The sequence below is a fragment of the Zonotrichia albicollis genome, chromosome Z (genome assembly GCF_047830755.1).
Source record: "Zonotrichia albicollis isolate bZonAlb1 chromosome Z, bZonAlb1.hap1, whole genome shotgun sequence".
NCBI classification, from domain to species: Eukaryota; Metazoa; Chordata; class Aves; order Passeriformes; family Passerellidae; genus Zonotrichia; species Zonotrichia albicollis.
The window spans coordinates 20,658,481-20,679,409 of NC_133860.1; the positions used below are offsets into that span (position 1 = coordinate 20,658,481).

General features: G+C 53.9%; 2 protein-coding genes across 2 annotated transcripts; both read right to left on the reverse strand.

The window, feature by feature from the left end:
• Positions 1-1,664: 1,664 nt before the first annotated feature.
• LOC141727243 (serine/threonine-protein kinase PAK 1-like) lies at positions 1,665-8,924 on the reverse strand. Its single transcript, XM_074533574.1, has 13 exons — positions 8,755-8,924; positions 8,162-8,349; positions 7,045-7,106; positions 6,623-6,745; positions 6,142-6,201; positions 5,514-5,658; positions 4,769-4,832; positions 4,086-4,134; positions 3,664-3,776; positions 3,288-3,405; positions 2,417-2,516; positions 1,939-2,135; positions 1,665-1,841 (listed from the first exon to the last, which is right to left on the reverse strand). Exons 1-13 carry the CDS (start codon positions 8,922-8,924, stop codon positions 1,665-1,667), a joined length of 1,566 nt encoding a protein of 521 aa, XP_074389675.1.
• A 2,900-nt stretch (positions 8,925-11,824) lies between these two features.
• LOC141727245 (serine/threonine-protein kinase PAK 1-like) lies at positions 11,825-19,084 on the reverse strand. The gene is made up of 13 exons (XM_074533575.1): positions 18,915-19,084; positions 18,322-18,509; positions 17,205-17,266; positions 16,783-16,905; positions 16,302-16,361; positions 15,674-15,818; positions 14,929-14,992; positions 14,246-14,294; positions 13,824-13,936; positions 13,448-13,565; positions 12,577-12,676; positions 12,099-12,295; positions 11,825-12,001 (listed from the first exon to the last, which is right to left on the reverse strand). The coding sequence occupies exons 1-13, from the start codon at positions 19,082-19,084 to the stop codon at positions 11,825-11,827; spliced, it is 1,566 nt and encodes a 521-aa protein (XP_074389676.1).
• Positions 19,085-20,929: the final 1,845 nt, after the last annotated feature.

Here is a 20,929-nt window from a genome sequence, read left to right on the forward strand (position 1 = left end):
CTTAGGGGTAGGAGGAATGGGGAGGCGTGGAAATCAGGCCTGTGGGCAACTTTCAAGGAGCATCCAGTCCCTGAGCAGTCCCTCACAGTGGGTATGCCAGCAGATGGAGGCGAAATGGAGCCACAGCTGGGTGGCAAAAGGGCCAGGCTGGGGAGCCGTGCTCAGCAGGGACTCCTGCATCAAATTGCTCAATGCCAGGTGTGCTATGCTGTGTGCATGTTTCCAACACCTGGCAACAGCAGGCTGGCCCAGATGAGGGAAAAGGCAAAGCAGGCAGCAGAGTGGGAATGGGGCTCGGCGGGCGACACTGGTGGTTGCACACCCCTGTGGGGGATGAGGCTTGCCCGGAAGGTCCCTGGGGGTCTGGGGTGAAAAGGGGGGAAAAGAGAAGCAGGGAGGAAATGCCAGATGCCGCTGTGAGAATGCCATTCCATCCCACAGGTGACATAGTGAGAGGAGGGTGGCAACAAAATGGTGATTGCTGCTGATCAGCCTGACAAGATCTTCAAGACAAGAGGCCCAGAAAGGACTGCACATCTGCCTCCTAGTGTTGTCCTGAATGGGAGCTCATTAGCTGGTGTTCATTACCTCTAGGTCTCTCAGCTTCCCACAGGCATGCCACACTTGAGGTAAGCAAAGCTGCTTACCTCACTATGTTCTTTGGGCCTCTGAAAGGGACTGTCCACTTAGCCTGGCAAGGAAGGGAGTCTTCCAACACTCTGGGTAGTTTTGACTTTTATTAACACTCAGGCTGAAACAAAGTATCCCCTCGCTGCTTCTCCATCTTCATCATTCTGTCCTGCACGTGGCCTGCTCAGGCTGACAGCTTGGAGCGCCTGCAGGCTCCAGTTCTGCTGCAGCCCAGCTTTTCCTCTCACTGCTTAATTCTTATTATGACAATTCTTTCATTTCTACTTCAAAGCTTCCCTAAATTAACAACACTCTATCCTAAGCTAAACAATCCTCTACTATCCAAGCTATCTACATTCTCTAGTCCTTAAAAGTTGATCTTTATGTTTCCTAATTTTTTTAAAACTTTCATCTTTTGCACAAAGAAAAACAGCAAAGCTTTAAATTGAACCTAACAACATATCTAACCTAACCTAACCTAACCCAACCTAACCTAACCTAAACTAACCTAACCTAACCTTACCCAACCTAACCTAACAGCTAACCTAGCAGCTAACCTAACAGCTAACCTAGCAGCTAACCTAACAGCTAAACTGAGCAAATATCTACACTAGCATGTTTCCTATCTACGGCACAGCTCCTCTCCAAACTCGGGGGATGGCTGATGCTCTGCCTAAAGATGACACATCCCCTTTTCCCTCCTCTCGGCTGGCGGGGCATCAGGGCCTCCTCAGGCGCAGGTGTCTCCTCTCCAGTCTTCCTGCACTCGCTTGGCTGAGATGATCAGAGCAGCCAGGCTGGAGGCAGGATGGCCTGAGGTCACGAAGGGATGCTGCCCAGAGGAAAAAGAACAAAGAAAGGAACTCTTACTTTCCAGGATCACATGCTGGCGGGCTCAAGCAGGATTCCCTGGCTACCAGCAAGACACACAAAGAGCACCGAGGGCAGCATGTTCCCCTGGGCCTTCCTGTCCTGGCAGCTTTCTGTGCCACGTGGCCCACACTCCTCCTCCTCATCCCTTCATGCAGGTGTCCTCAGCTGCCAGGGCTCTGTGCCCCTTTGCTTTTTCTTACCTGGAGGAGCTCCTGGGCAGACCAGCGCCTGTCCTCATCTGCCTGCAGGCAGCAGCGGAGGAAGTCGCGCAGGAGAGCCGAGTGGTGCCTGGGGTTCTGCAGTTTTGGGGGCCCGTTCCTTTCGATCAGTTCAAAAACCTACAGCACATGGATGCAAGAGGACACTCCACCTGCTCCTTTGCTAGCCACACACAGCTCTCTCCACACAGAGGCCTCTTGCTAAGCTGCACCTTACCCGGAGACGGGCTTCCCGCTGGTAAGGAGCTTCCCCTTCCACCATTTCCAGCCCCATGATCCCCAGGGACCAGATGTCCACTTTGGGGCCGTAGGCTTCTCCTCTCACCACCTCCGGTGCCATCCAGCTGGGAGTGCCGACGCTGGAGCTGCGCTTGCTGTGCTCAGGGCTGAGCTGAGCACAGAGGCCAAAGTCACCTGAGGACAAAAACAAAGCCTGTCAAAGCCAGCTACCACTGGCAAAGCGGCCAAAACCATTGCCCACTCCAAGCCTGACCACGCCATGCTGAGTCTAGCTGAAAAAGCAGCTGAGCTCTCCTTCCACGTGCCTGGAGCCAGCCAAATAAGGCATCGGCCGCTTCAAAAACACCCTGACGATTCACGCACTGGCCAAGCCGCGCTTCTGCCCCAGTGGCCGTCACCAAAATGCAAGCGCACGGCATATGCTGGACATGCTGCAGCCCAGCAGGGACACCCACCCAACTTGACGGATCCGTCCGTGCCCACCAGGACGTTGCAACTTTTGATGTCTCTGTGGATGACTTGGCGGGAATGAAGGAAATGCAGTCCTTGCAGGCACTGAGAGAGAAAAAGGAGGGAGGGAAAGTTAACGTGCAGGATCTGATTTCATCCCACCCGCAGGCAAAGAGCTCAACGGGATTGGCGGCTTTCTCAGGGAATTGTGAGCGAGGGCGAAACATCACGCTGCTGTCACCATGAAGAGCTTGCTGCTTCAACACTCTTGGAAGTTTTTTCTAGATTTCCAAGAAAAGGCATCAGGACTCGCAAAAGTTCCACCGGCCTTTGGTAGGAAGCGCGTCACCTTTGGCTGGGAGGCAGCACGGCAAAGAATTTTGGGGCAGCCTAGTGGCAGCAGAAGAGGAAGCTGCTGGTGACAGCAGCACATTTGAGCTGGTCCAGAATGCATCGCCATCCAGGCTGCAATGCTATCCTTTGAAGCTGAGGACAGCTCTTTGCCCTTAGCTTGAAATCCTGCCACCCGCATGCTGCCTTCCAGTGGCAAGCAATGTAGGACAGACAGACAGGCTCCAGGCAAACATTCCCAGGCAAAGCTGAGAAGAGCAAGAAAGAGAAATTGAGCCAGTCAGCGAGCACCAAGGCCAGAGGACAGACAGGATGGAAGAGTGCAAGGACAGAGCCTGAGGAGTGCGAAGGCACCGGCAGGCACTACACTTCCCATGCTCTTTCTTCTCCTGTGTGGCGTGACAGCAGCAGCAGCAGCAGCAGCAGCAAAAGAAGGGTGAGAGCAAGAAATCTCGGCTCTCCTTAAGCTCCAGCTGACAAGCAGCATCCGGGCAGGCTTGGGCAAGCACAAGTGGGATCCCTCACCTCCCGACAGACAGCGCCTATCTGTCCTTCCTCCAAGTACACTGCCCTCAGCACATCAAACAAGGTGCCGCCGTCCATGAACTCCATGGCCAGCCAGAGCTCCGCATCCACCAGGTAGCTGAAAGAAGAAAACTACGGCATGGAGAAACAGAATGGGCACAGCCTCTGTCACCCCAGGGCCTGAGCCAGGTTTTTGCAGCTGCTCTCCAAGCTACGTGTGCCACAAGAGACTATTGAACACCAGCTCCACCTCCTCCCACGCTCTGGAGACCAGCAGAGAAATCATCCCCAGCTCTGTTTTCTGCCAGTGACCAAAGGGCATCGTCTCTTTGTGCTTGCACCAGCTAAAGCTATATTGAACCCAGAATATGCCAACCTGTCTAAGTAGGTAACGATATTGGGACTCCTGTTGTCCCTCATGGCCAGGATTTCATTGGCAGCCAGCTCCTCGGACATCTCCTCCTGGAGTGACATGATCTTGATTGCCACCTGCAATGACATTGGCCACCGGTACCTTGAGAAGACGCACCCTGCTCGAGATCACAAGGAGCACGGAGCGAGTGCTGGTGCAATGAGGCAGCACGCTGGGCCAAAGGGCCTTGTCACTAGACAGCAGAGCTTAGCAGAAGCACCAAAAGCCATCCCAAATGCATTCTGCCCCCTGAGCCTAGACTGTATTTCAGAGGAACAGCCTCTGCTGCAGACATGGAGCTGCCACCCAAAGCTCCAAGCAGAGCTGACAGCAGCGGGCAAAGCGCTCCAGAGCTGCAAAATGGCATGGGGCTCTTGGCACTTTACCTGTTGTCCGCTGCTGGTGTCAAGGGCTTTATAAACAGCTCCAAACCCCCTAGAAAGACAAAAAGCAGCAGAAAGAGACCTTTATCCCTTTGGCAGTGAAAGCAAGGCCAGGCAGCAGATCTCCCCAGGCTGCCTGGACGCCTTCCTTAGAAAAAATGCCTGGCTGCAGCATCTCTTCGGCCAACAGCACGTCAGCCCGTGAGCCCTCTGCCATGCGGGGCAGGCTGTCCAAGGGAGCACTAAGGTGCAGCATGAAGACCAAGGGCCGCTGGAAATCTCCAAGGCGCACGCCCTGCCAGGTCATTTCAGAACCTAAGGGGAAGTCTCTCCTTGTGCGGGTGTGCATGCATGTGTGTGTCAAAAAAGGGAGAACAATTGGAGTCAGAAGACCGTCCTTGACAATCTGACCTTTCTTGGATGGCAAGGTGCTCTTTCAGGCCAGAAAGCTGCAGGGCCAGGTGTATTCCCAGCTCCTGCTCATCACTGCTGCAAGCAAGACACTGCCAGCATCAACTTGTCTTTGACGAGGCCTTTGGATTGCTCTGACCGAGCAGTCCGGGCAGGTGACACGAGGTCAAGCCAGAGCCTGACCCGGACTGGAGCTTGCCTGACTTCACGCTTGATATTGCACCCGCCAAAGACCGGGCCCACACTTTTGTAAAACGAGCTGACATCACGCTTACCCTCGCCCGAGTTCCTCAAATGCCGTGTATTTGCCCGTTGGCCGGCCCGGACTCACGATGCTCCCTGAAAGACAAAAGCAGTGCAGGGCGCTCACTCGCACACAGAGACGCCGCTGCCCAGAGCGTCCCAAAGGCAGCCCCACTGCCCGCGCCTCTGGGCCCTTTGCGGTCCCTCGGCCTCCAGCTGCTGAGACCAGCCAGTGGGAGGGCCATCTTCTCCACCTTTCATCAGGTGGCCTTTCCAAGAGGGCCTTGATTTCTTTCAAGAGCAGCATCCCACGCCATAAGCCAAAATGATGTGCCCTTAAGAAGGGGGCCCTAAGAGGTAACCAAGGGCCTTTGCAGCCTCTGCAGTCACACCCAGCATCATTGGCGCGTCCACTGCCAGGGGCACAAATTGTCTGGGCCGGAGGAGGAGTAAGAAGCAGAGCCAGAAAGCAGCTGGGGCCAGACAGCTCCCTGGGCAATAGTCACCCGCTAGGTGCCAGCCTTCTGCTCAAGCAGAAACAATCTCTGCTTTTGTCTTTGGCCCAGAAGGCAGCCCAGGCAGGGCCAAGCCAGGCCCAGCCGCCCTCACAGGCAGCAGGGACTCCCTGAGCGCTGCCGCGCTGCCTCAGAGCACAACAACACCTTCTGCAGAGAGGCCTAAGTGCCTCTGAGACCGAGGGGCAGCATCTGCCACAGCCTACACCCAGACACGCGCACAACGCCCTGCTCTGGAAGACAAGAAATGCACCGGACGTACTCAGAGTCTTCAGGCCCTGCTCCTCCCTCATCTCGGGCTGCTGGGCTGCGCTGCTGCAGGAAGTGCCGGCAGCGGGGGTTGAGCTGGCTGCTGCAGGCCATGCTGGTCCGGCGGCACCAGGTGGAATGGCAGAGCCTGTCTTGCGCTGTGACAAGAAAGGATTGCCCGTCAGAAGGGTGGCTGGCACACGTGCCCCCCCTAAGCGCACGGCAAAAGCAGGGCCTTGGGAAGGTGCTGCCAGCCACGGCCAGGCCTCTCCAGCTGGGCCGTTTCCCATGTCCCCTTCTCAAAGGCACCTTCGGGAGAAGCCCAAAGGCTACTTGCATCCAGCCCCTCCCGACCACCTCCGTGCTCCACGTGTTCAGCTTTTCTGCAAGACACTGGCAACAAGGTATCCATGCGGCTGCCAAGATCCCCAAAGAAATCAGAGCAGGGCCCCAGAGCCTTGCTGCTTTCTTCCTCCTGTCTTTTCCTGGGCAATGACGTCAGCCCGGAGTTGGCACGCAGCGGCCTGCTCAGAAGCCCGCAGCGGGTCCCTTCTCTGATCTGTTTCACGGATTTCCCCTCTCCATGGCAGCCTTTAGGGAGCGGCCCTTGGGAGCCGCCTTCCAGCCCTGCCCAGACCCACCCGCCCTTTTACATTGCAGGGCTGCCGAAGATTCTCCTCTCCAAACTCTGCTCTGACCGGCTGCAAGTGAAGCACAGCCTGAAGCTAATTAGTCCACGGAGAGGGCAGGTCCCTTCCAGGGGCCGGTGTCTCTCAGGTGCCCTGCAAGTCTGTCAACTGTGAATTTGGGCCGCGCTGTGCGCTGACCACAGGCAGCCTGCACTGACAACGGCCACAAGGGGCTGACTCCTACACTGAGAGTCACTGAATGCTGCCTCTTGTCTGATCCCGAGAGACACTCTGGCGCATCCCTCTCAGCATCCCAGCTTAAATGTCAAACTTCAGAACCCATTGGCCAGGGCTCCCCGGCTTGCCTGAAGCAGCACTACGTCACAGCAGGCACACGGCCGCCAGCATCTTCAGCCACGAGCAACAAGGGCTGCTCCAAAACGGGTAGCCTGGCCCTGCACCAAAGGCAGCGCCAAGCTCAGCTGTCACTTACTGGCTCTGCAAGTTCAGGCTGTGAAGGGACAGCGGCCGTAGGCTTCATCTTCCTTTGCTCCTCTTCAGCCTCTTCCTCAATGACAGAGGAAGCCAGAGGAGCTGCTGACCCTGCTGTTGTGCCCTGCAGGCAGACAGAAGTGAGAGAGGTGGGCAAAAGCCATTGCCTTAGGAGCTGCTTTCTACTGAGCTGGGAAAGGAGCCAGAAGAAAGGCAAATCATTGACTTTGATACAAGTGGGCCTGGGAGTCACGCAAACACGAGGAAGTTGGCTGAATGAGCTGCTACTCCATCTTGCTCTGCATTTGAGCTTCCCTGCTGCCTAGAAGCAGCAAGATGCCTTGGAGCTGTCCCATTTGCCTTTCATCTCTTGAAAGGCTCTTCACTGGAAAATCGGCAAACAGCCAGTGCTCCCTTTGCTACTGCTGATGCCACCGGGCAGCTGGCCTTTCCTTCAGCCTCCCACGCCGGCACTCCACACTCGGCTGCAACAGGCCAAGCTGGCAGAATTGCTGCACAATTCTCACACGCCAGCAAGGTCGCAGCTTCTTTGCCACTCACCAAAGGACAGGCTTGTCTCCATCCGCGTGTCAGGTGACCTGCAGCCAGCAAGGCAAAAGGAACCAGAGGCCCTTAGAAAAGTGCCTGTGCTGGCCACTCCCACAGCACAAGGCAGTCCCAACACAGAGCATTTCCCTTTCCCAGCATGCCTCCAGGAGCAACAGCTCTGTCCCACAGCAAGCAAGAGAACAACGAGGACGCTAGAGGAGCCTCTGTCTACATTTGGGCCTCTTTTGCCAAGAGACAAATAGGAAGACGGTGCTGGAAATGCCCGCTGCTCTTGAAAACTTTGAGCTTCTCTTGTGCCCAACAGCTCAAGCTGCATTTCCCTCTTCCCTTTCCTGCATTTTCCATATAGATTCTTTTAAATGGCATGCCCTAATTCCCATCCCTTGGCTGAAGATGATAGCCCAGCAAAGCTTGCACAAAGGGTCCCTTCCCTGTGGCAGCTCCCTGCTGAAGCAGCCCAGGAACAGCTGCTGGGCTCAGCAGCAAACCCTCCCTGCACTGCAGTTTGTGCTGCATGGCCAAGGCAATGGCAGGCTTGGCACAGCATCAAAGGCTCAAGTCATGCAGCCAAGGCCTCTAAGGGGCAGAATATGGAGCAAAAGGTGCTTTCCTTCACTCCTGGAGAGAAGCACTGAGTTGGTAGAAGTACTTCTGAGGATCTCCCCTCAGAGTCTGCAATTTGCAGCTTGTCTTGCTTGAAGCAGCAAGCTGAGGAAATGACAGACTCCGCTGCCGCGCACTCTCCCGGGGAGGGGAGGCAACCGCCGCAGGTTGCATGGCAAATACTCTGCACGCGCCCCCCAGTACGGATGCCCCCTTTGCAGCTGATGCTGCTGGCAGGACATTGCCCAAAGCGGTGGCATCTTCACGGCCATTTTGTTCCCAAAGAAGCTGGGCCACTGGTGGAGCATAAAGGGCAGAGGCAAGCAAAAGTCGGGTGATGCCAGCCCCAGGAGAAACCTTCACTTACGAGTCAGCTGGGTCAGGTAGTAGCCAGAATAGACAACAGAAAAGACGGTGCAAATGGCGGCACAGACTTGCCCGATCATTTTGGCAGCGCTGTGCGCGTTTGCACGCTGAGTGCCACCCAAGGGAAAGCCAAGACTCCTCTCGGGGTGCAGGCCGTCTGCTGAGAGCTCCTTGAGCACAAGGATCCTCCTGCAGGGAGCCAGCGGAAGAGCTGCTCTGGACCACCAGGCCTGGCGCGCACCGGGACAACGCTGTGCTGACAGCACTGTGACGTGGCACCTCTGGCTTGACCTCACAATGGCAGCTGCTCTGTGGCTTTCTTGTGCCCAACAAGACAACCTTCTCTACGGCTAATGCAAAAGAAAAGCCTGGGAAATTCTCCTCACTCACAAAGGCAGTGCTCAAGGCATCCCAGGGGAGCTCAGAAAATGCGCCAATCCAAGCGGCATCCAAGCAATGCAAGCAAACATGACTTTTGCTCCCAAAAGCTTTGACTGAAAGCAAGTCTGTTTCTTCTAGGTGGCATCCTAGCTGGTTTAAAAAAGCCTATCTTCTTCAGTGACATTTAGATGGCAAACGAAGCAAAGATCATACATTTCCAGGACTACTGTAGGCTGCAGTTGCTCCTTGAGCACGCGGGTGCATGCTGACCTATGGAGGGGCTTGGCAGCTGGCCTGCAAGCAAAGCCAAGTTCATGGAAGAAAAAGCAGTTGATGGTTTTTGAGTGTATCCGTAGCAAGGAAGAAGACAAGGCCGTCAGCATGGAAACCCATTAGAAGAGATACAGGAAAATTTGGGTACGCTAGACTAGGTGCCTAAGTAGATGTGCATACGTGCCTTATAAATTTCTGTAAAACTTTTGCCAGTTATATTGAAGTTAATTGCTTTGCACCAATGGATAGAAGCAGTTATTTTGATGTAGTTAGTGACTTGAGATCACGCTTTGTTAAGAGTGTATAAGCTGGAGAAGATGCAGAATAATAAAAACAAACCTTTTTTTCTTCTTGGACCCTGATCACGTGTGTATGCCACGTCCGGCCTAACGGTGACGCTTGCCCCATCTCTGGGTCAAGAAACAAGTCTTGTCTGACTGGTAACTTTTCAACAAGCTGAGAAAGAAATTAGTACCTGGACATGCAGATTTCTGAAGGGAGGAAAGAAAAGTGTTGACAAGAATAAACCTAAGTTTGAAATGCCTGAAACACTCAAAAATAACATGGTTTGGGATAGTGTACCATATGTTAGACAGAGTTAAAACAAACCACAACTCATTAGTATCTGGCCTTCATTGCCCACTATGCTTAGAAATGTTGCTTGAAGGCGCTTTGTGTCAAGGATCCAGTTCCTGTAGATCACTGTCGGCGTAGATCAAAATCCTACCAACAAATCAGTGTCCAAACCAGCAAGAGTGAGACTTTTGTCCTTGGCAGTAGCTTCCAGGTGCTCCTGGAAGTCACCAGGCCTGGACACAAAGATGTGTATTCACCGGAGGCAGAGAAGCATCAAGCTTAGCTCTAAATGTGACCTTTGCTAGCAGGTCATACTAGCAGGAAATAAATTACATTTGTTCTGCTCTTAGCCAGAGCCAAGATGGGAATCAAAGTTTAGATCACAGGAGAGGATCACGCGAGCCTCAGCTTTTGCAGAAGAGGAAAAATAGAAAGGATAGTAAATTTGCGTCGGGTTTACAAGCTATTTTTGCAGATCGATAGACAAGGGATGAAGCTTAAAAGATGAGAGCAAAGGAAAATCAACAGATATGCTGAAAGTGAGTGAAGAGGAAGGAGACCCGAAATTAACTGAAAAGCTGCACAGAAAGCTTCTCTACTTTTTGCACTTGCCTCAAGTTTGAAATGGCAAAATCTAGGGGTATTTCCAACTTATTTTTATTCATTTTAGAAGAAAGACAATCAAAACGGTGTACTTCTGCTTACAGTATGAAGTAAAGCACAGGAAGCCATTAGAGTAAGCAAAATTGTGTTCAGAAGGCTGAGGCAGCCTTAGGGGTAGGAGGAATGGGGAGGCGTGGAAATCAGGCCTGTGGGCAACTTTCAAGGAGCATCCAGTCCCTGAGCAGTCCCTCACAGTGGGTATGCCAGCAGATGGAGGCGAAATGGAGCCACAGCTGGGTGGCAAAAGGGCCAGGCTGGGGAGCCGTGCTCAGCAGGGACTCCTGCATCAAATTGCTCAATGCCAGGTGTGCTATGCTGTGTGCATGTTTCCAACACCTGGCAACAGCAGGCTGGCCCAGATGAGGGAAAAGGCAAAGCAGGCAGCAGAGTGGGAATGGGGCTCGGCGGGCGACACTGGTGGTTGCACACCCCTGTGGGGGATGAGGCTTGCCCGGAAGGTCCCTGGGGGTCTGGGGTGAAAAGGGGGGAAAAGAGAAGCAGGGAGGAAATGCCAGATGCCGCTGTGAGAATGCCATTCCATCCCACAGGTGACATAGTGAGAGGAGGGTGGCAACAAAATGGTGATTGCTGCTGATCAGCCTGACAAGATCTTCAAGACAAGAGGCCCAGAAAGGACTGCACATCTGCCTCCTAGTGTTGTCCTGAATGGGAGCTCATTAGCTGGTGTTCATTACCTCTAGGTCTCTCAGCTTCCCACAGGCATGCCACACTTGAGGTAAGCAAAGCTGCTTACCTCACTATGTTCTTTGGGCCTCTGAAAGGGACTGTCCACTTAGCCTGGCAAGGAAGGGAGTCTTCCAACACTCTGGGTAGTTTTGACTTTTATTAACACTCAGGCTGAAACAAAGTATCCCCTCGCTGCTTCTCCATCTTCATCATTCTGTCCTGCACGTGGCCTGCTCAGGCTGACAGCTTGGAGCGCCTGCAGGCTCCAGTTCTGCTGCAGCCCAGCTTTTCCTCTCACTGCTTAATTCTTATTATGACAATTCTTTCATTTCTACTTCAAAGCTTCCCTAAATTAACAACACTCTATCCTAAGCTAAACAATCCTCTACTATCCAAGCTATCTACATTCTCTAGTCCTTAAAAGTTGATCTTTATGTTTCCTAATTTTTTTAAAACTTTCATCTTTTGCACAAAGAAAAACAGCAAAGCTTTAAATTGAACCTAACAACATATCTAACCTAACCTAACCTAACCCAACCTAACCTAACCTAAACTAACCTAACCTAACCTTACCCAACCTAACCTAACAGCTAACCTAGCAGCTAACCTAACAGCTAACCTAGCAGCTAACCTAACAGCTAAACTGAGCAAATATCTACACTAGCATGTTTCCTATCTACGGCACAGCTCCTCTCCAAACTCGGGGGATGGCTGATGCTCTGCCTAAAGATGACACATCCCCTTTTCCCTCCTCTCGGCTGGCGGGGCATCAGGGCCTCCTCAGGCGCAGGTGTCTCCTCTCCAGTCTTCCTGCACTCGCTTGGCTGAGATGATCAGAGCAGCCAGGCTGGAGGCAGGATGGCCTGAGGTCACGAAGGGATGCTGCCCAGAGGAAAAAGAACAAAGAAAGGAACTCTTACTTTCCAGGATCACATGCTGGCGGGCTCAAGCAGGATTCCCTGGCTACCAGCAAGACACACAAAGAGCACCGAGGGCAGCATGTTCCCCTGGGCCTTCCTGTCCTGGCAGCTTTCTGTGCCACGTGGCCCACACTCCTCCTCCTCATCCCTTCATGCAGGTGTCCTCAGCTGCCAGGGCTCTGTGCCCCTTTGCTTTTTCTTACCTGGAGGAGCTCCTGGGCAGACCAGCGCCTGTCCTCATCTGCCTGCAGGCAGCAGCGGAGGAAGTCGCGCAGGAGAGCCGAGTGGTGCCTGGGGTTCTGCAGTTTTGGGGGCCCGTTCCTTTCGATCAGTTCAAAAACCTACAGCACATGGATGCAAGAGGACACTCCACCTGCTCCTTTGCTAGCCACACACAGCTCTCTCCACACAGAGGCCTCTTGCTAAGCTGCACCTTACCCGGAGACGGGCTTCCCGCTGGTAAGGAGCTTCCCCTTCCACCATTTCCAGCCCCATGATCCCCAGGGACCAGATGTCCACTTTGGGGCCGTAGGCTTCTCCTCTCACCACCTCCGGTGCCATCCAGCTGGGAGTGCCGACGCTGGAGCTGCGCTTGCTGTGCTCAGGGCTGAGCTGAGCACAGAGGCCAAAGTCACCTGAGGACAAAAACAAAGCCTGTCAAAGCCAGCTACCACTGGCAAAGCGGCCAAAACCATTGCCCACTCCAAGCCTGACCACGCCATGCTGAGTCTAGCTGAAAAAGCAGCTGAGCTCTCCTTCCACGTGCCTGGAGCCAGCCAAATAAGGCATCGGCCGCTTCAAAAACACCCTGACGATTCACGCACTGGCCAAGCCGCGCTTCTGCCCCAGTGGCCGTCACCAAAATGCAAGCGCACGGCATATGCTGGACATGCTGCAGCCCAGCAGGGACACCCACCCAACTTGACGGATCCGTCCGTGCCCACCAGGACGTTGCAACTTTTGATGTCTCTGTGGATGACTTGGCGGGAATGAAGGAAATGCAGTCCTTGCAGGCACTGAGAGAGAAAAAGGAGGGAGGGAAAGTTAACGTGCAGGATCTGATTTCATCCCACCCGCAGGCAAAGAGCTCAACGGGATTGGCGGCTTTCTCAGGGAATTGTGAGCGAGGGCGAAACATCACGCTGCTGTCACCATGAAGAGCTTGCTGCTTCAACACTCTTGGAAGTTTTTTCTAGATTTCCAAGAAAAGGCATCAGGACTCGCAAAAGTTCCACCGGCCTTTGGTAGGAAGCGCGTCACCTTTGGCTGGGAGGCAGCACGGCAAAGAATTTTGGGGCAGCCTAGTGGCAGCAGAAGAGGAAGCTGCTGGTGACAGCAGCACATTTGAGCTGGTCCAGAATGCATCGCCATCCAGGCTGCAATGCTATCCTTTGAAGCTGAGGACAGCTCTTTGCCCTTAGCTTGAAATCCTGCCACCCGCATGCTGCCTTCCAGTGGCAAGCAATGTAGGACAGACAGACAGGCTCCAGGCAAACATTCCCAGGCAAAGCTGAGAAGAGCAAGAAAGAGAAATTGAGCCAGTCAGCGAGCACCAAGGCCAGAGGACAGACAGGATGGAAGAGTGCAAGGACAGAGCCTGAGGAGTGCGAAGGCACCGGCAGGCACTACACTTCCCATGCTCTTTCTTCTCCTGTGTGGCGTGACAGCAGCAGCAGCAGCAGCAGCAGCAAAAGAAGGGTGAGAGCAAGAAATCTCGGCTCTCCTTAAGCTCCAGCTGACAAGCAGCATCCGGGCAGGCTTGGGCAAGCACAAGTGGGATCCCTCACCTCCCGACAGACAGCGCCTATCTGTCCTTCCTCCAAGTACACTGCCCTCAGCACATCAAACAAGGTGCCGCCGTCCATGAACTCCATGGCCAGCCAGAGCTCCGCATCCACCAGGTAGCTGAAAGAAGAAAACTACGGCATGGAGAAACAGAATGGGCACAGCCTCTGTCACCCCAGGGCCTGAGCCAGGTTTTTGCAGCTGCTCTCCAAGCTACGTGTGCCACAAGAGACTATTGAACACCAGCTCCACCTCCTCCCACGCTCTGGAGACCAGCAGAGAAATCATCCCCAGCTCTGTTTTCTGCCAGTGACCAAAGGGCGTCGTCTCTTTGTGCTTGCACCAGCTAAAGCTATATTGAACCCAGAATATGCCAACCTGTCTAAGTAGGTAACGATATTGGGACTCCTGTTGTCCCTCATGGCCAGGATTTCATTGGCAGCCAGCTCCTCGGACATCTCCTCCTGGAGTGACATGATCTTGATTGCCACCTGCAATGACATTGGCCACCGGTACCTTGAGAAGACGCACCCTGCTCGAGATCACAAGGAGCACGGAGCGAGTGCTGGTGCAATGAGGCAGCACGCTGGGCCAAAGGGCCTTGTCACTAGACAGCAGAGCTTAGCAGAAGCACCAAAAGCCATCCCAAATGCATTCTGCCCCCTGAGCCTAGACTGTATTTCAGAGGAACAGCCTCTGCTGCAGACATGGAGCTGCCACCCAAAGCTCCAAGCAGAGCTGACAGCAGCGGGCAAAGCGCTCCAGAGCTGCAAAATGGCATGGGGCTCTTGGCACTTTACCTGTTGTCCGCTGCTGGTGTCAAGGGCTTTATAAACAGCTCCAAACCCCCTAGAAAGACAAAAAGCAGCAGAAAGAGACCTTTATCCCTTTGGCAGTGAAAGCAAGGCCAGGCAGCAGATCTCCCCAGGCTGCCTGGACGCCTTCCTTAGAAAAAATGCCTGGCTGCAGCATCTCTTCGGCCAACAGCACGTCAGCCCGTGAGCCCTCTGCCATGCGGGGCAGGCTGTCCAAGGGAGCACTAAGGTGCAGCATGAAGACCAAGGGCCGCTGGAAATCTCCAAGGCGCACGCCCTGCCAGGTCATTTCAGAACCTAAGGGGAAGTCTCTCCTTGTGCGGGTGTGCATGCATGTGTGTGTCAAAAAAGGGAGAACAATTGGAGTCAGAAGACCGTCCTTGACAATCTGACCTTTCTTGGATGGCAAGGTGCTCTTTCAGGCCAGAAAGCTGCAGGGCCAGGTGTATTCCCAGCTCCTGCTCATCACTGCTGCAAGCAAGACACTGCCAGCATCAACTTGTCTTTGACGAGGCCTTTGGATTGCTCTGACCGAGCAGTCCGGGCAGGTGACACGAGGTCAAGCCAGAGCCTGACCCGGACTGGAGCTTGCCTGACTTCACGCTTGATATTGCACCCGCCAAAGACCGGGCCCACACTTTTGTAAAACGAGCTGACATCACGCTTACCCTCGCCCGAGTTCCTCAAATGCCGTGTATTTGCCCGTTGGCCGGCCCGGACTCACGATGCTCCCTGAAAGACAAAAGCAGTGCAGGGCGCTCACTCGCACACAGAGACGCCGCTGCCCAGAGCGTCCCAAAGGCAGCCCCACTGCCCGCGCCTCTGGGCCCTTTGCGGTCCCTCGGCCTCCAGCTGCTGAGACCAGCCAGTGGGAGGGCCATCTTCTCCACCTTTCATCAGGTGGCCTTTCCAAGAGGGCCTTGATTTCTTTCAAGAGCAGCATCCCACGCCATAAGCCAAAATGATGTGCCCTTAAGAAGGGGGCCCTAAGAGGTAACCAAGGGCCTTTGCAGCCTCTGCAGTCACACCCAGCATCATTGGCGCGTCCACTGCCAGGGGCACAAATTGTCTGGGCCGGAGGAGGAGTAAGAAGCAGAGCCAGAAAGCAGCTGGGGCCAGACAGCTCCCTGGGCAATAGTCACCCGCTAGGTGCCAGCCTTCTGCTCAAGCAGAAACAATCTCTGCTTTTGTCTTTGGCCCAGAAGGCAGCCCAGGCAGGGCCAAGCCAGGCCCAGCCGCCCTCACAGGCAGCAGGGACTCCCTGAGCGCTGCCGCGCTGCCTCAGAGCACAACAACACCTTCTGCAGAGAGGCCTAAGTGCCTCTGAGACCGAGGGGCAGCATCTGCCACAGCCTACACCCAGACACGCGCACAACGCCCTGCTCTGGAAGACAAGAAATGCACCGGACGTACTCAGAGTCTTCAGGCCCTGCTCCTCCCTCATCTCGGGCTGCTGGGCTGCGCTGCTGCAGGAAGTGCCGGCAGCGGGGGTTGAGCTGGCTGCTGCAGGCCATGCTGGTCCGGCGGCACCAGGTGGAATGGCAGAGCCTGTCTTGCGCTGTGACAAGAAAGGATTGCCCGTCAGAAGGGTGGCTGGCACACGTGCCCCCCCTAAGCGCACGGCAAAAGCAGGGCCTTGGGAAGGTGCTGCCAGCCACGGCCAGGCCTCTCCAGCTGGGCCGTTTCCCATGTCCCCTTCTCAAAGGCACCTTCGGGAGAAGCCCAAAGGCTACTTGCATCCAGCCCCTCCCGACCACCTCCGTGCTCCACGTGTTCAGCTTTTCTGCAAGACACTGGCAACAAGGTATCCATGCGGCTGCCAAGATCCCCAAAGAAATCAGAGCAGGGCCCCAGAGCCTTGCTGCTTTCTTCCTCCTGTCTTTTCCTGGGCAATGACGTCAGCCCGGAGTTGGCACGCAGCGGCCTGCTCAGAAGCCCGCAGCGGGTCCCTTCTCTGATCTGTTTCACGGATTTCCCCTCTCCATGGCAGCCTTTAGGGAGCGGCCCTTGGGAGCCGCCTTCCAGCCCTGCCCAGACCCACCCGCCCTTTTACATTGCAGGGCTGCCGAAGATTCTCCTCTCCAAACTCTGCTCTGACTGGCTGCAAGTGAAGCACAGCCTGAAGCTAATTAGTCCACGGAGAGGGCAGGTCCCTTCCAGGGGCCGGTGTCTCTCAGGTGCCCTGCAAGTCTGTCAACTGTGAATTTGGGCCGCGCTGTGCGCTGACCACAGGCAGCCTGCACTGACAACGGCCACAAGGGGCTGACTCCTACACTGAGAGTCACTGAATGCTGCCTCTTGTCTGATCCCGAGAGACACTCTGGCGCATCCCTCTCAGCATCCCAGCTTAAATGTCAAACTTCAGAACCCATTGGCCAGGGCTCCCCGGCTTGCCTGAAGCAGCACTACGTCACAGCAGGCACACGGCCGCCAGCATCTTCAGCCACGAGCAACAAGGGCTGCTCCAAAACGGGTAGCCTGGCCCTGCACCAAAGGCAGCGCCAAGCTCAGCTGTCACTTACTGGCTCTGCAAGTTCAGGCTGTGAAGGGACAGCGGCCGTAGGCTTCATCTTCCTTTGCTCCTCTTCAGCCTCTTCCTCAATGACAGAGGAAGCCAGAGGAGCTGCTGACCCTGCTGTTGTGCCCTGCAGGCAGACAGAAGTGAGAGAGGTGGGCAAAAGCCATTGCCTTAGGAGCTGCTTTCTACTGAGCTGGGAAAGGAGCCAGAAGAAAGGCAAATCATTGACTTTGATACAAGTGGGCCTGGGAGTCACGCAAACACGAGGAAGTTGGCTGAATGAGCTGCTACTCCATCTTGCTCTGCATTTGAGCTTCCCTGCTGCCTAGAAGCAGCAAGATGCCTTGGAGCTGTCCCATTTGCCTTTCATCTCTTGAAAGGCTCTTCACTGGAAAATCGGCAAACAGCCAGTGCTCCCTTTGCTACTGCTGATGCCACCGGGCAGCTGGCCTTTCCTTCAGCCTCCCACGCCGGCACTCCACACTCGGCTGCAACAGGCCAAGCTGGCAGAATTGCTGCACAATTCTCACACGCCAGCAAGGTCGCAGCTTCTTTGCCACTCACCAAAGGACAGGCTTGTCTCCATCCGCGTGTCAGGTGACCTGCAGCCAGCAAGGCAAAAGGAACCAGAGGCCCTTAGAAAAGTGCCTGTGCTGGCCACTCCCACAGCACAAGGCAGTCCCAACACAGAGCATTTCCCTTTCCCAGCATGCCTCCAGGAGCAACAGCTCTGTCCCACAGCAAGCAAGAGAACAACGAGGACGCTAGAGGAGCCTCTGTCTACATTTGGGCCTCTTTTGCCAAGAGACAAATAGGAAGACGGTGCTGGAAATGCCCGCTGCTCTTGAAAACTTTGAGCTTCTCTTGTGCCCAACAGCTCAAGCTGCATTTCCCTCTTCCCTTTCCTGCATTTTCCATATAGATTCTTTTAAATGGCATGCCCTAATTCCCATCCCTTGGCTGAAGATGATAGCCCAGCAAAGCTTGCACAAAGGGTCCCTTCCCTGTGGCAGCTCCCTGCTGAAGCAGCCCAGGAACAGCTGCTGGGCTCAGCAGCAAACCCTCCCTGCACTGCAGTTTGTGCTGCATGGCCAAGGCAATGGCAGGCTTGGCACAGCATCAAAGGCTCAAGTCATGCAGCCAAGGCCTCTAAGGGGCAGAATATGGAGCAAAAGGTGCTTTCCTTCACTCCTGGAGAGAAGCACTGAGTTGGTAGAAGTACTTCTGAGGATCTCCCCTCAGAGTCTGCAATTTGCAGCTTGTCTTGCTTGAAGCAGCAAGCTGAGGAAATGACAGACTCCGCTGCCGCGCACTCTCCCGGGGAGGGGAGGCAACCGCCGCAGGTTGCATGGCAAATACTCTGCACGCGCCCCCCAGTACGGATGCCCCCTTTGCAGCTGATGCTGCTGGCAGGACATTGCCCAAAGCGGTGGCATCTTCACGGCCATTTTGTTCCCAAAGAAGCTGGGCCACTAGTGCGGCATAAAGGGCAGAGGCAAGCAAAAGTTGGGCGATGCCAGCCCCAGGAGAAACCTTCACTTACGAGTCAGCTGGGTCAGGTAGTAGCCAGAATAGACAACAGAAAAGACGGTGCAAATGGCGGCACAGACTTGCCCGATCATTTTGGCAGCGCTGTGCGCGTTTGCACGCTGAGTGCCACCCAAGGGAAAGCCAAGACTCCTCTCGGGGTGCAGGCCGTCTGCTGAGAGCTCCTTGAGCACAAGGATCCTCCTGCAGGGAGCCAGCGGAAGAGCTGCTCTGGACCACCAGGCCTGGCGCGCACCGGGACAACGCTGTGCTGACAGCACTGTGACGTGGCACCTCTGGCTTGACCTCACAATGGCAGCTGCTCTGTGGCTTTCTTGTGCCCAACAAGACAACCTTCTCTACGGCTAATGCAAAAGAAAAGCCTGGGAAATTCTCCTCACTCACAAAGGCAGTGCTCAAGGCATCCCAGGGGAGCTCAGAAAATGCGCCAATCCAAGCGGCATCCAAGCAATGCAAGCAAACATGACTTTTGCTCCCAAAAGCTTTGACTGAAAGCAAGTCTGTTTCTTCTAGGTGGCATCCTAGCTGGTTTGAAAAAGCCTATCTTCTTCAGTGACATTTAGATGGCAAACGAAGCAAAGATCATACATTTCCAGGACTATTGTAGGCTGCAGTTGCTCCTTGAGCACGCGGGTGCATGCTGACCTATGGAGGGGCTTGGCAGCTGGCCTGCAAGCAAAGCCAAGTTCATGGAAGAAAAAGCAGTTGATGGTTTTTGAGTGTATCCGTAGCAAGGAAGAAGACAAGGCCGTCAGCATGGAAACCCATTAGAAGAGATACAGGAAAATTTGGGTACGCTAGACTAGGTGCCTAAGTAGATGTGCATACGTGCCTTATAAATTTCTGTAAAACTTTTGCCAGTTATATTGATGTTAATTGCTTTGCACCAATGGATAGAAGCAGTTATTTTGATGTAGTTAGTGACTTGAGATCACGCTTTGTTAAGAGTGTATAAGCTGGAGAAGATGCAGAATAATAAAAACAAACCTTTTTTTCTTCTTGGACCCTGATCACGTGTGTATGCCACGTCCGGCCTAACGGTGACGCTTGCCCCATCTCTGGGTCAAGAAACAAGTCTTGTCTGACTGGTAACTTTTCAACAAGCTGAGAAAGAAATTAGTACCTGGACATGCAGATTTCTGAAGGGAGGAAAGAAAAGTGTTGACAAGAATAAACCTAAGTTTGAAATGCCTGAAACACTCAAAAATAACATGGTTTGGGATAGTGTACCATATGTTAGACAGAGTTAAAACAAACCACAACTCATTAGTATCTGGCCTTCATTGCCCACTATGCTTAGAAATGTTGCTTGAAGGCGCTTTGTGTCAAGGATCCAGTTCCTGTAGATCACTGTCAGCGTAGATCAAAATCCTACCAACAAATCAGTGTCCAAACCAGCAAGAGTGAGACTTTTGTCCTTGGCAGTAGCTTCCAGGTGCTCCTGGAAGTCACCAGGCCTGGACACAAAGATGTGTATTCACCGGAGGCAGAGAAGCATCAAGCTTAGCTCTAAATGTGACCTTTGCTAGCAGGTCAAACTAGCAGGAAATAAATTACATTTGTTCTGCTCTTAGCCAGAGCCAAGATGGGAATCAAAGTTTAGATCACAGGAGAGGATCACGCGAGCCTCAGCTTTTGCAGAAGAGGAAAAAAAAAAAGGATAGTAAATTTGTGTCGGGTTTACAAGCTATTTTTGCAGATCGATAGACAAGGGATGAAGCTTAAAAGATGAGAGCAAAGGAAAATCAACAGATATGCTGAAAGTGAGTGAAGAGGAAGGAGACCCGAAATTAACTGAAAAGCTGCACAGAAAGCTTCTCTACTTTTTGCACTTGCCTCAAGTTTGAAATGGCAAAATCTCAGAGTATTTCCAACTTATTTTTATTCATTTTAGAAGAAAGACAATCAAAACGGTGTACTTCTGCTTACAGTATGAAGTAAAGCACAGGAAGCCATTAGAGTAAGCAAAATTGTGTTCAGAAGGCTGAGGCAGCCTTAGGGGTAGGAGGAATGGGGAGGCGTGGAAATCAGGCCTGTGGGCAACTTTCAAGGAGCATCCAGTCCCTGAGCAGTCCCTCACAGTGGGTATGCCAGCAGATGGAGGCGAAATGGAGCCACAGCTGGGTGGCAAAAGGGCCAGGCTGGGGAGCCGTGCTCAGCAGGGACTCCTGCATCAAATTGCTCAATGCCAGGTGTGCTATGCTGTGTGCATGTTTCCAACACCTGGCAACAGCAGGCTGGCCCAGATGAGGGAAAAGGCAAAGCAGGCAGCAGAGTGGGAATGGGGCTCGGCGGGCGACACTGGTGGTTGCACACCCCTGTGGGGGATGAGGCTTGCCCGGAAGGTCCCTGGGGGTCTGGGGTGAAAAGGGGGGAAAAGAGAAGCAGGGAGGAAATGCCAGATGCCGCTGTGAGAATGCCATTCCATCCCACAGGTGACATAGTGAGAGGAGGGTGGCAACAAAATGGTGATTGCTGCTGATCAGCCTGACAAGATCTTCAAGACAAGAGGCCCAGAAAGGACTGCACATCTGCCTCCTAGTGTTGTCCTGAATGGGAGCTCATTAGCTGGTGTTCATTACCTCTAGGTCTCTCAGCTTCCC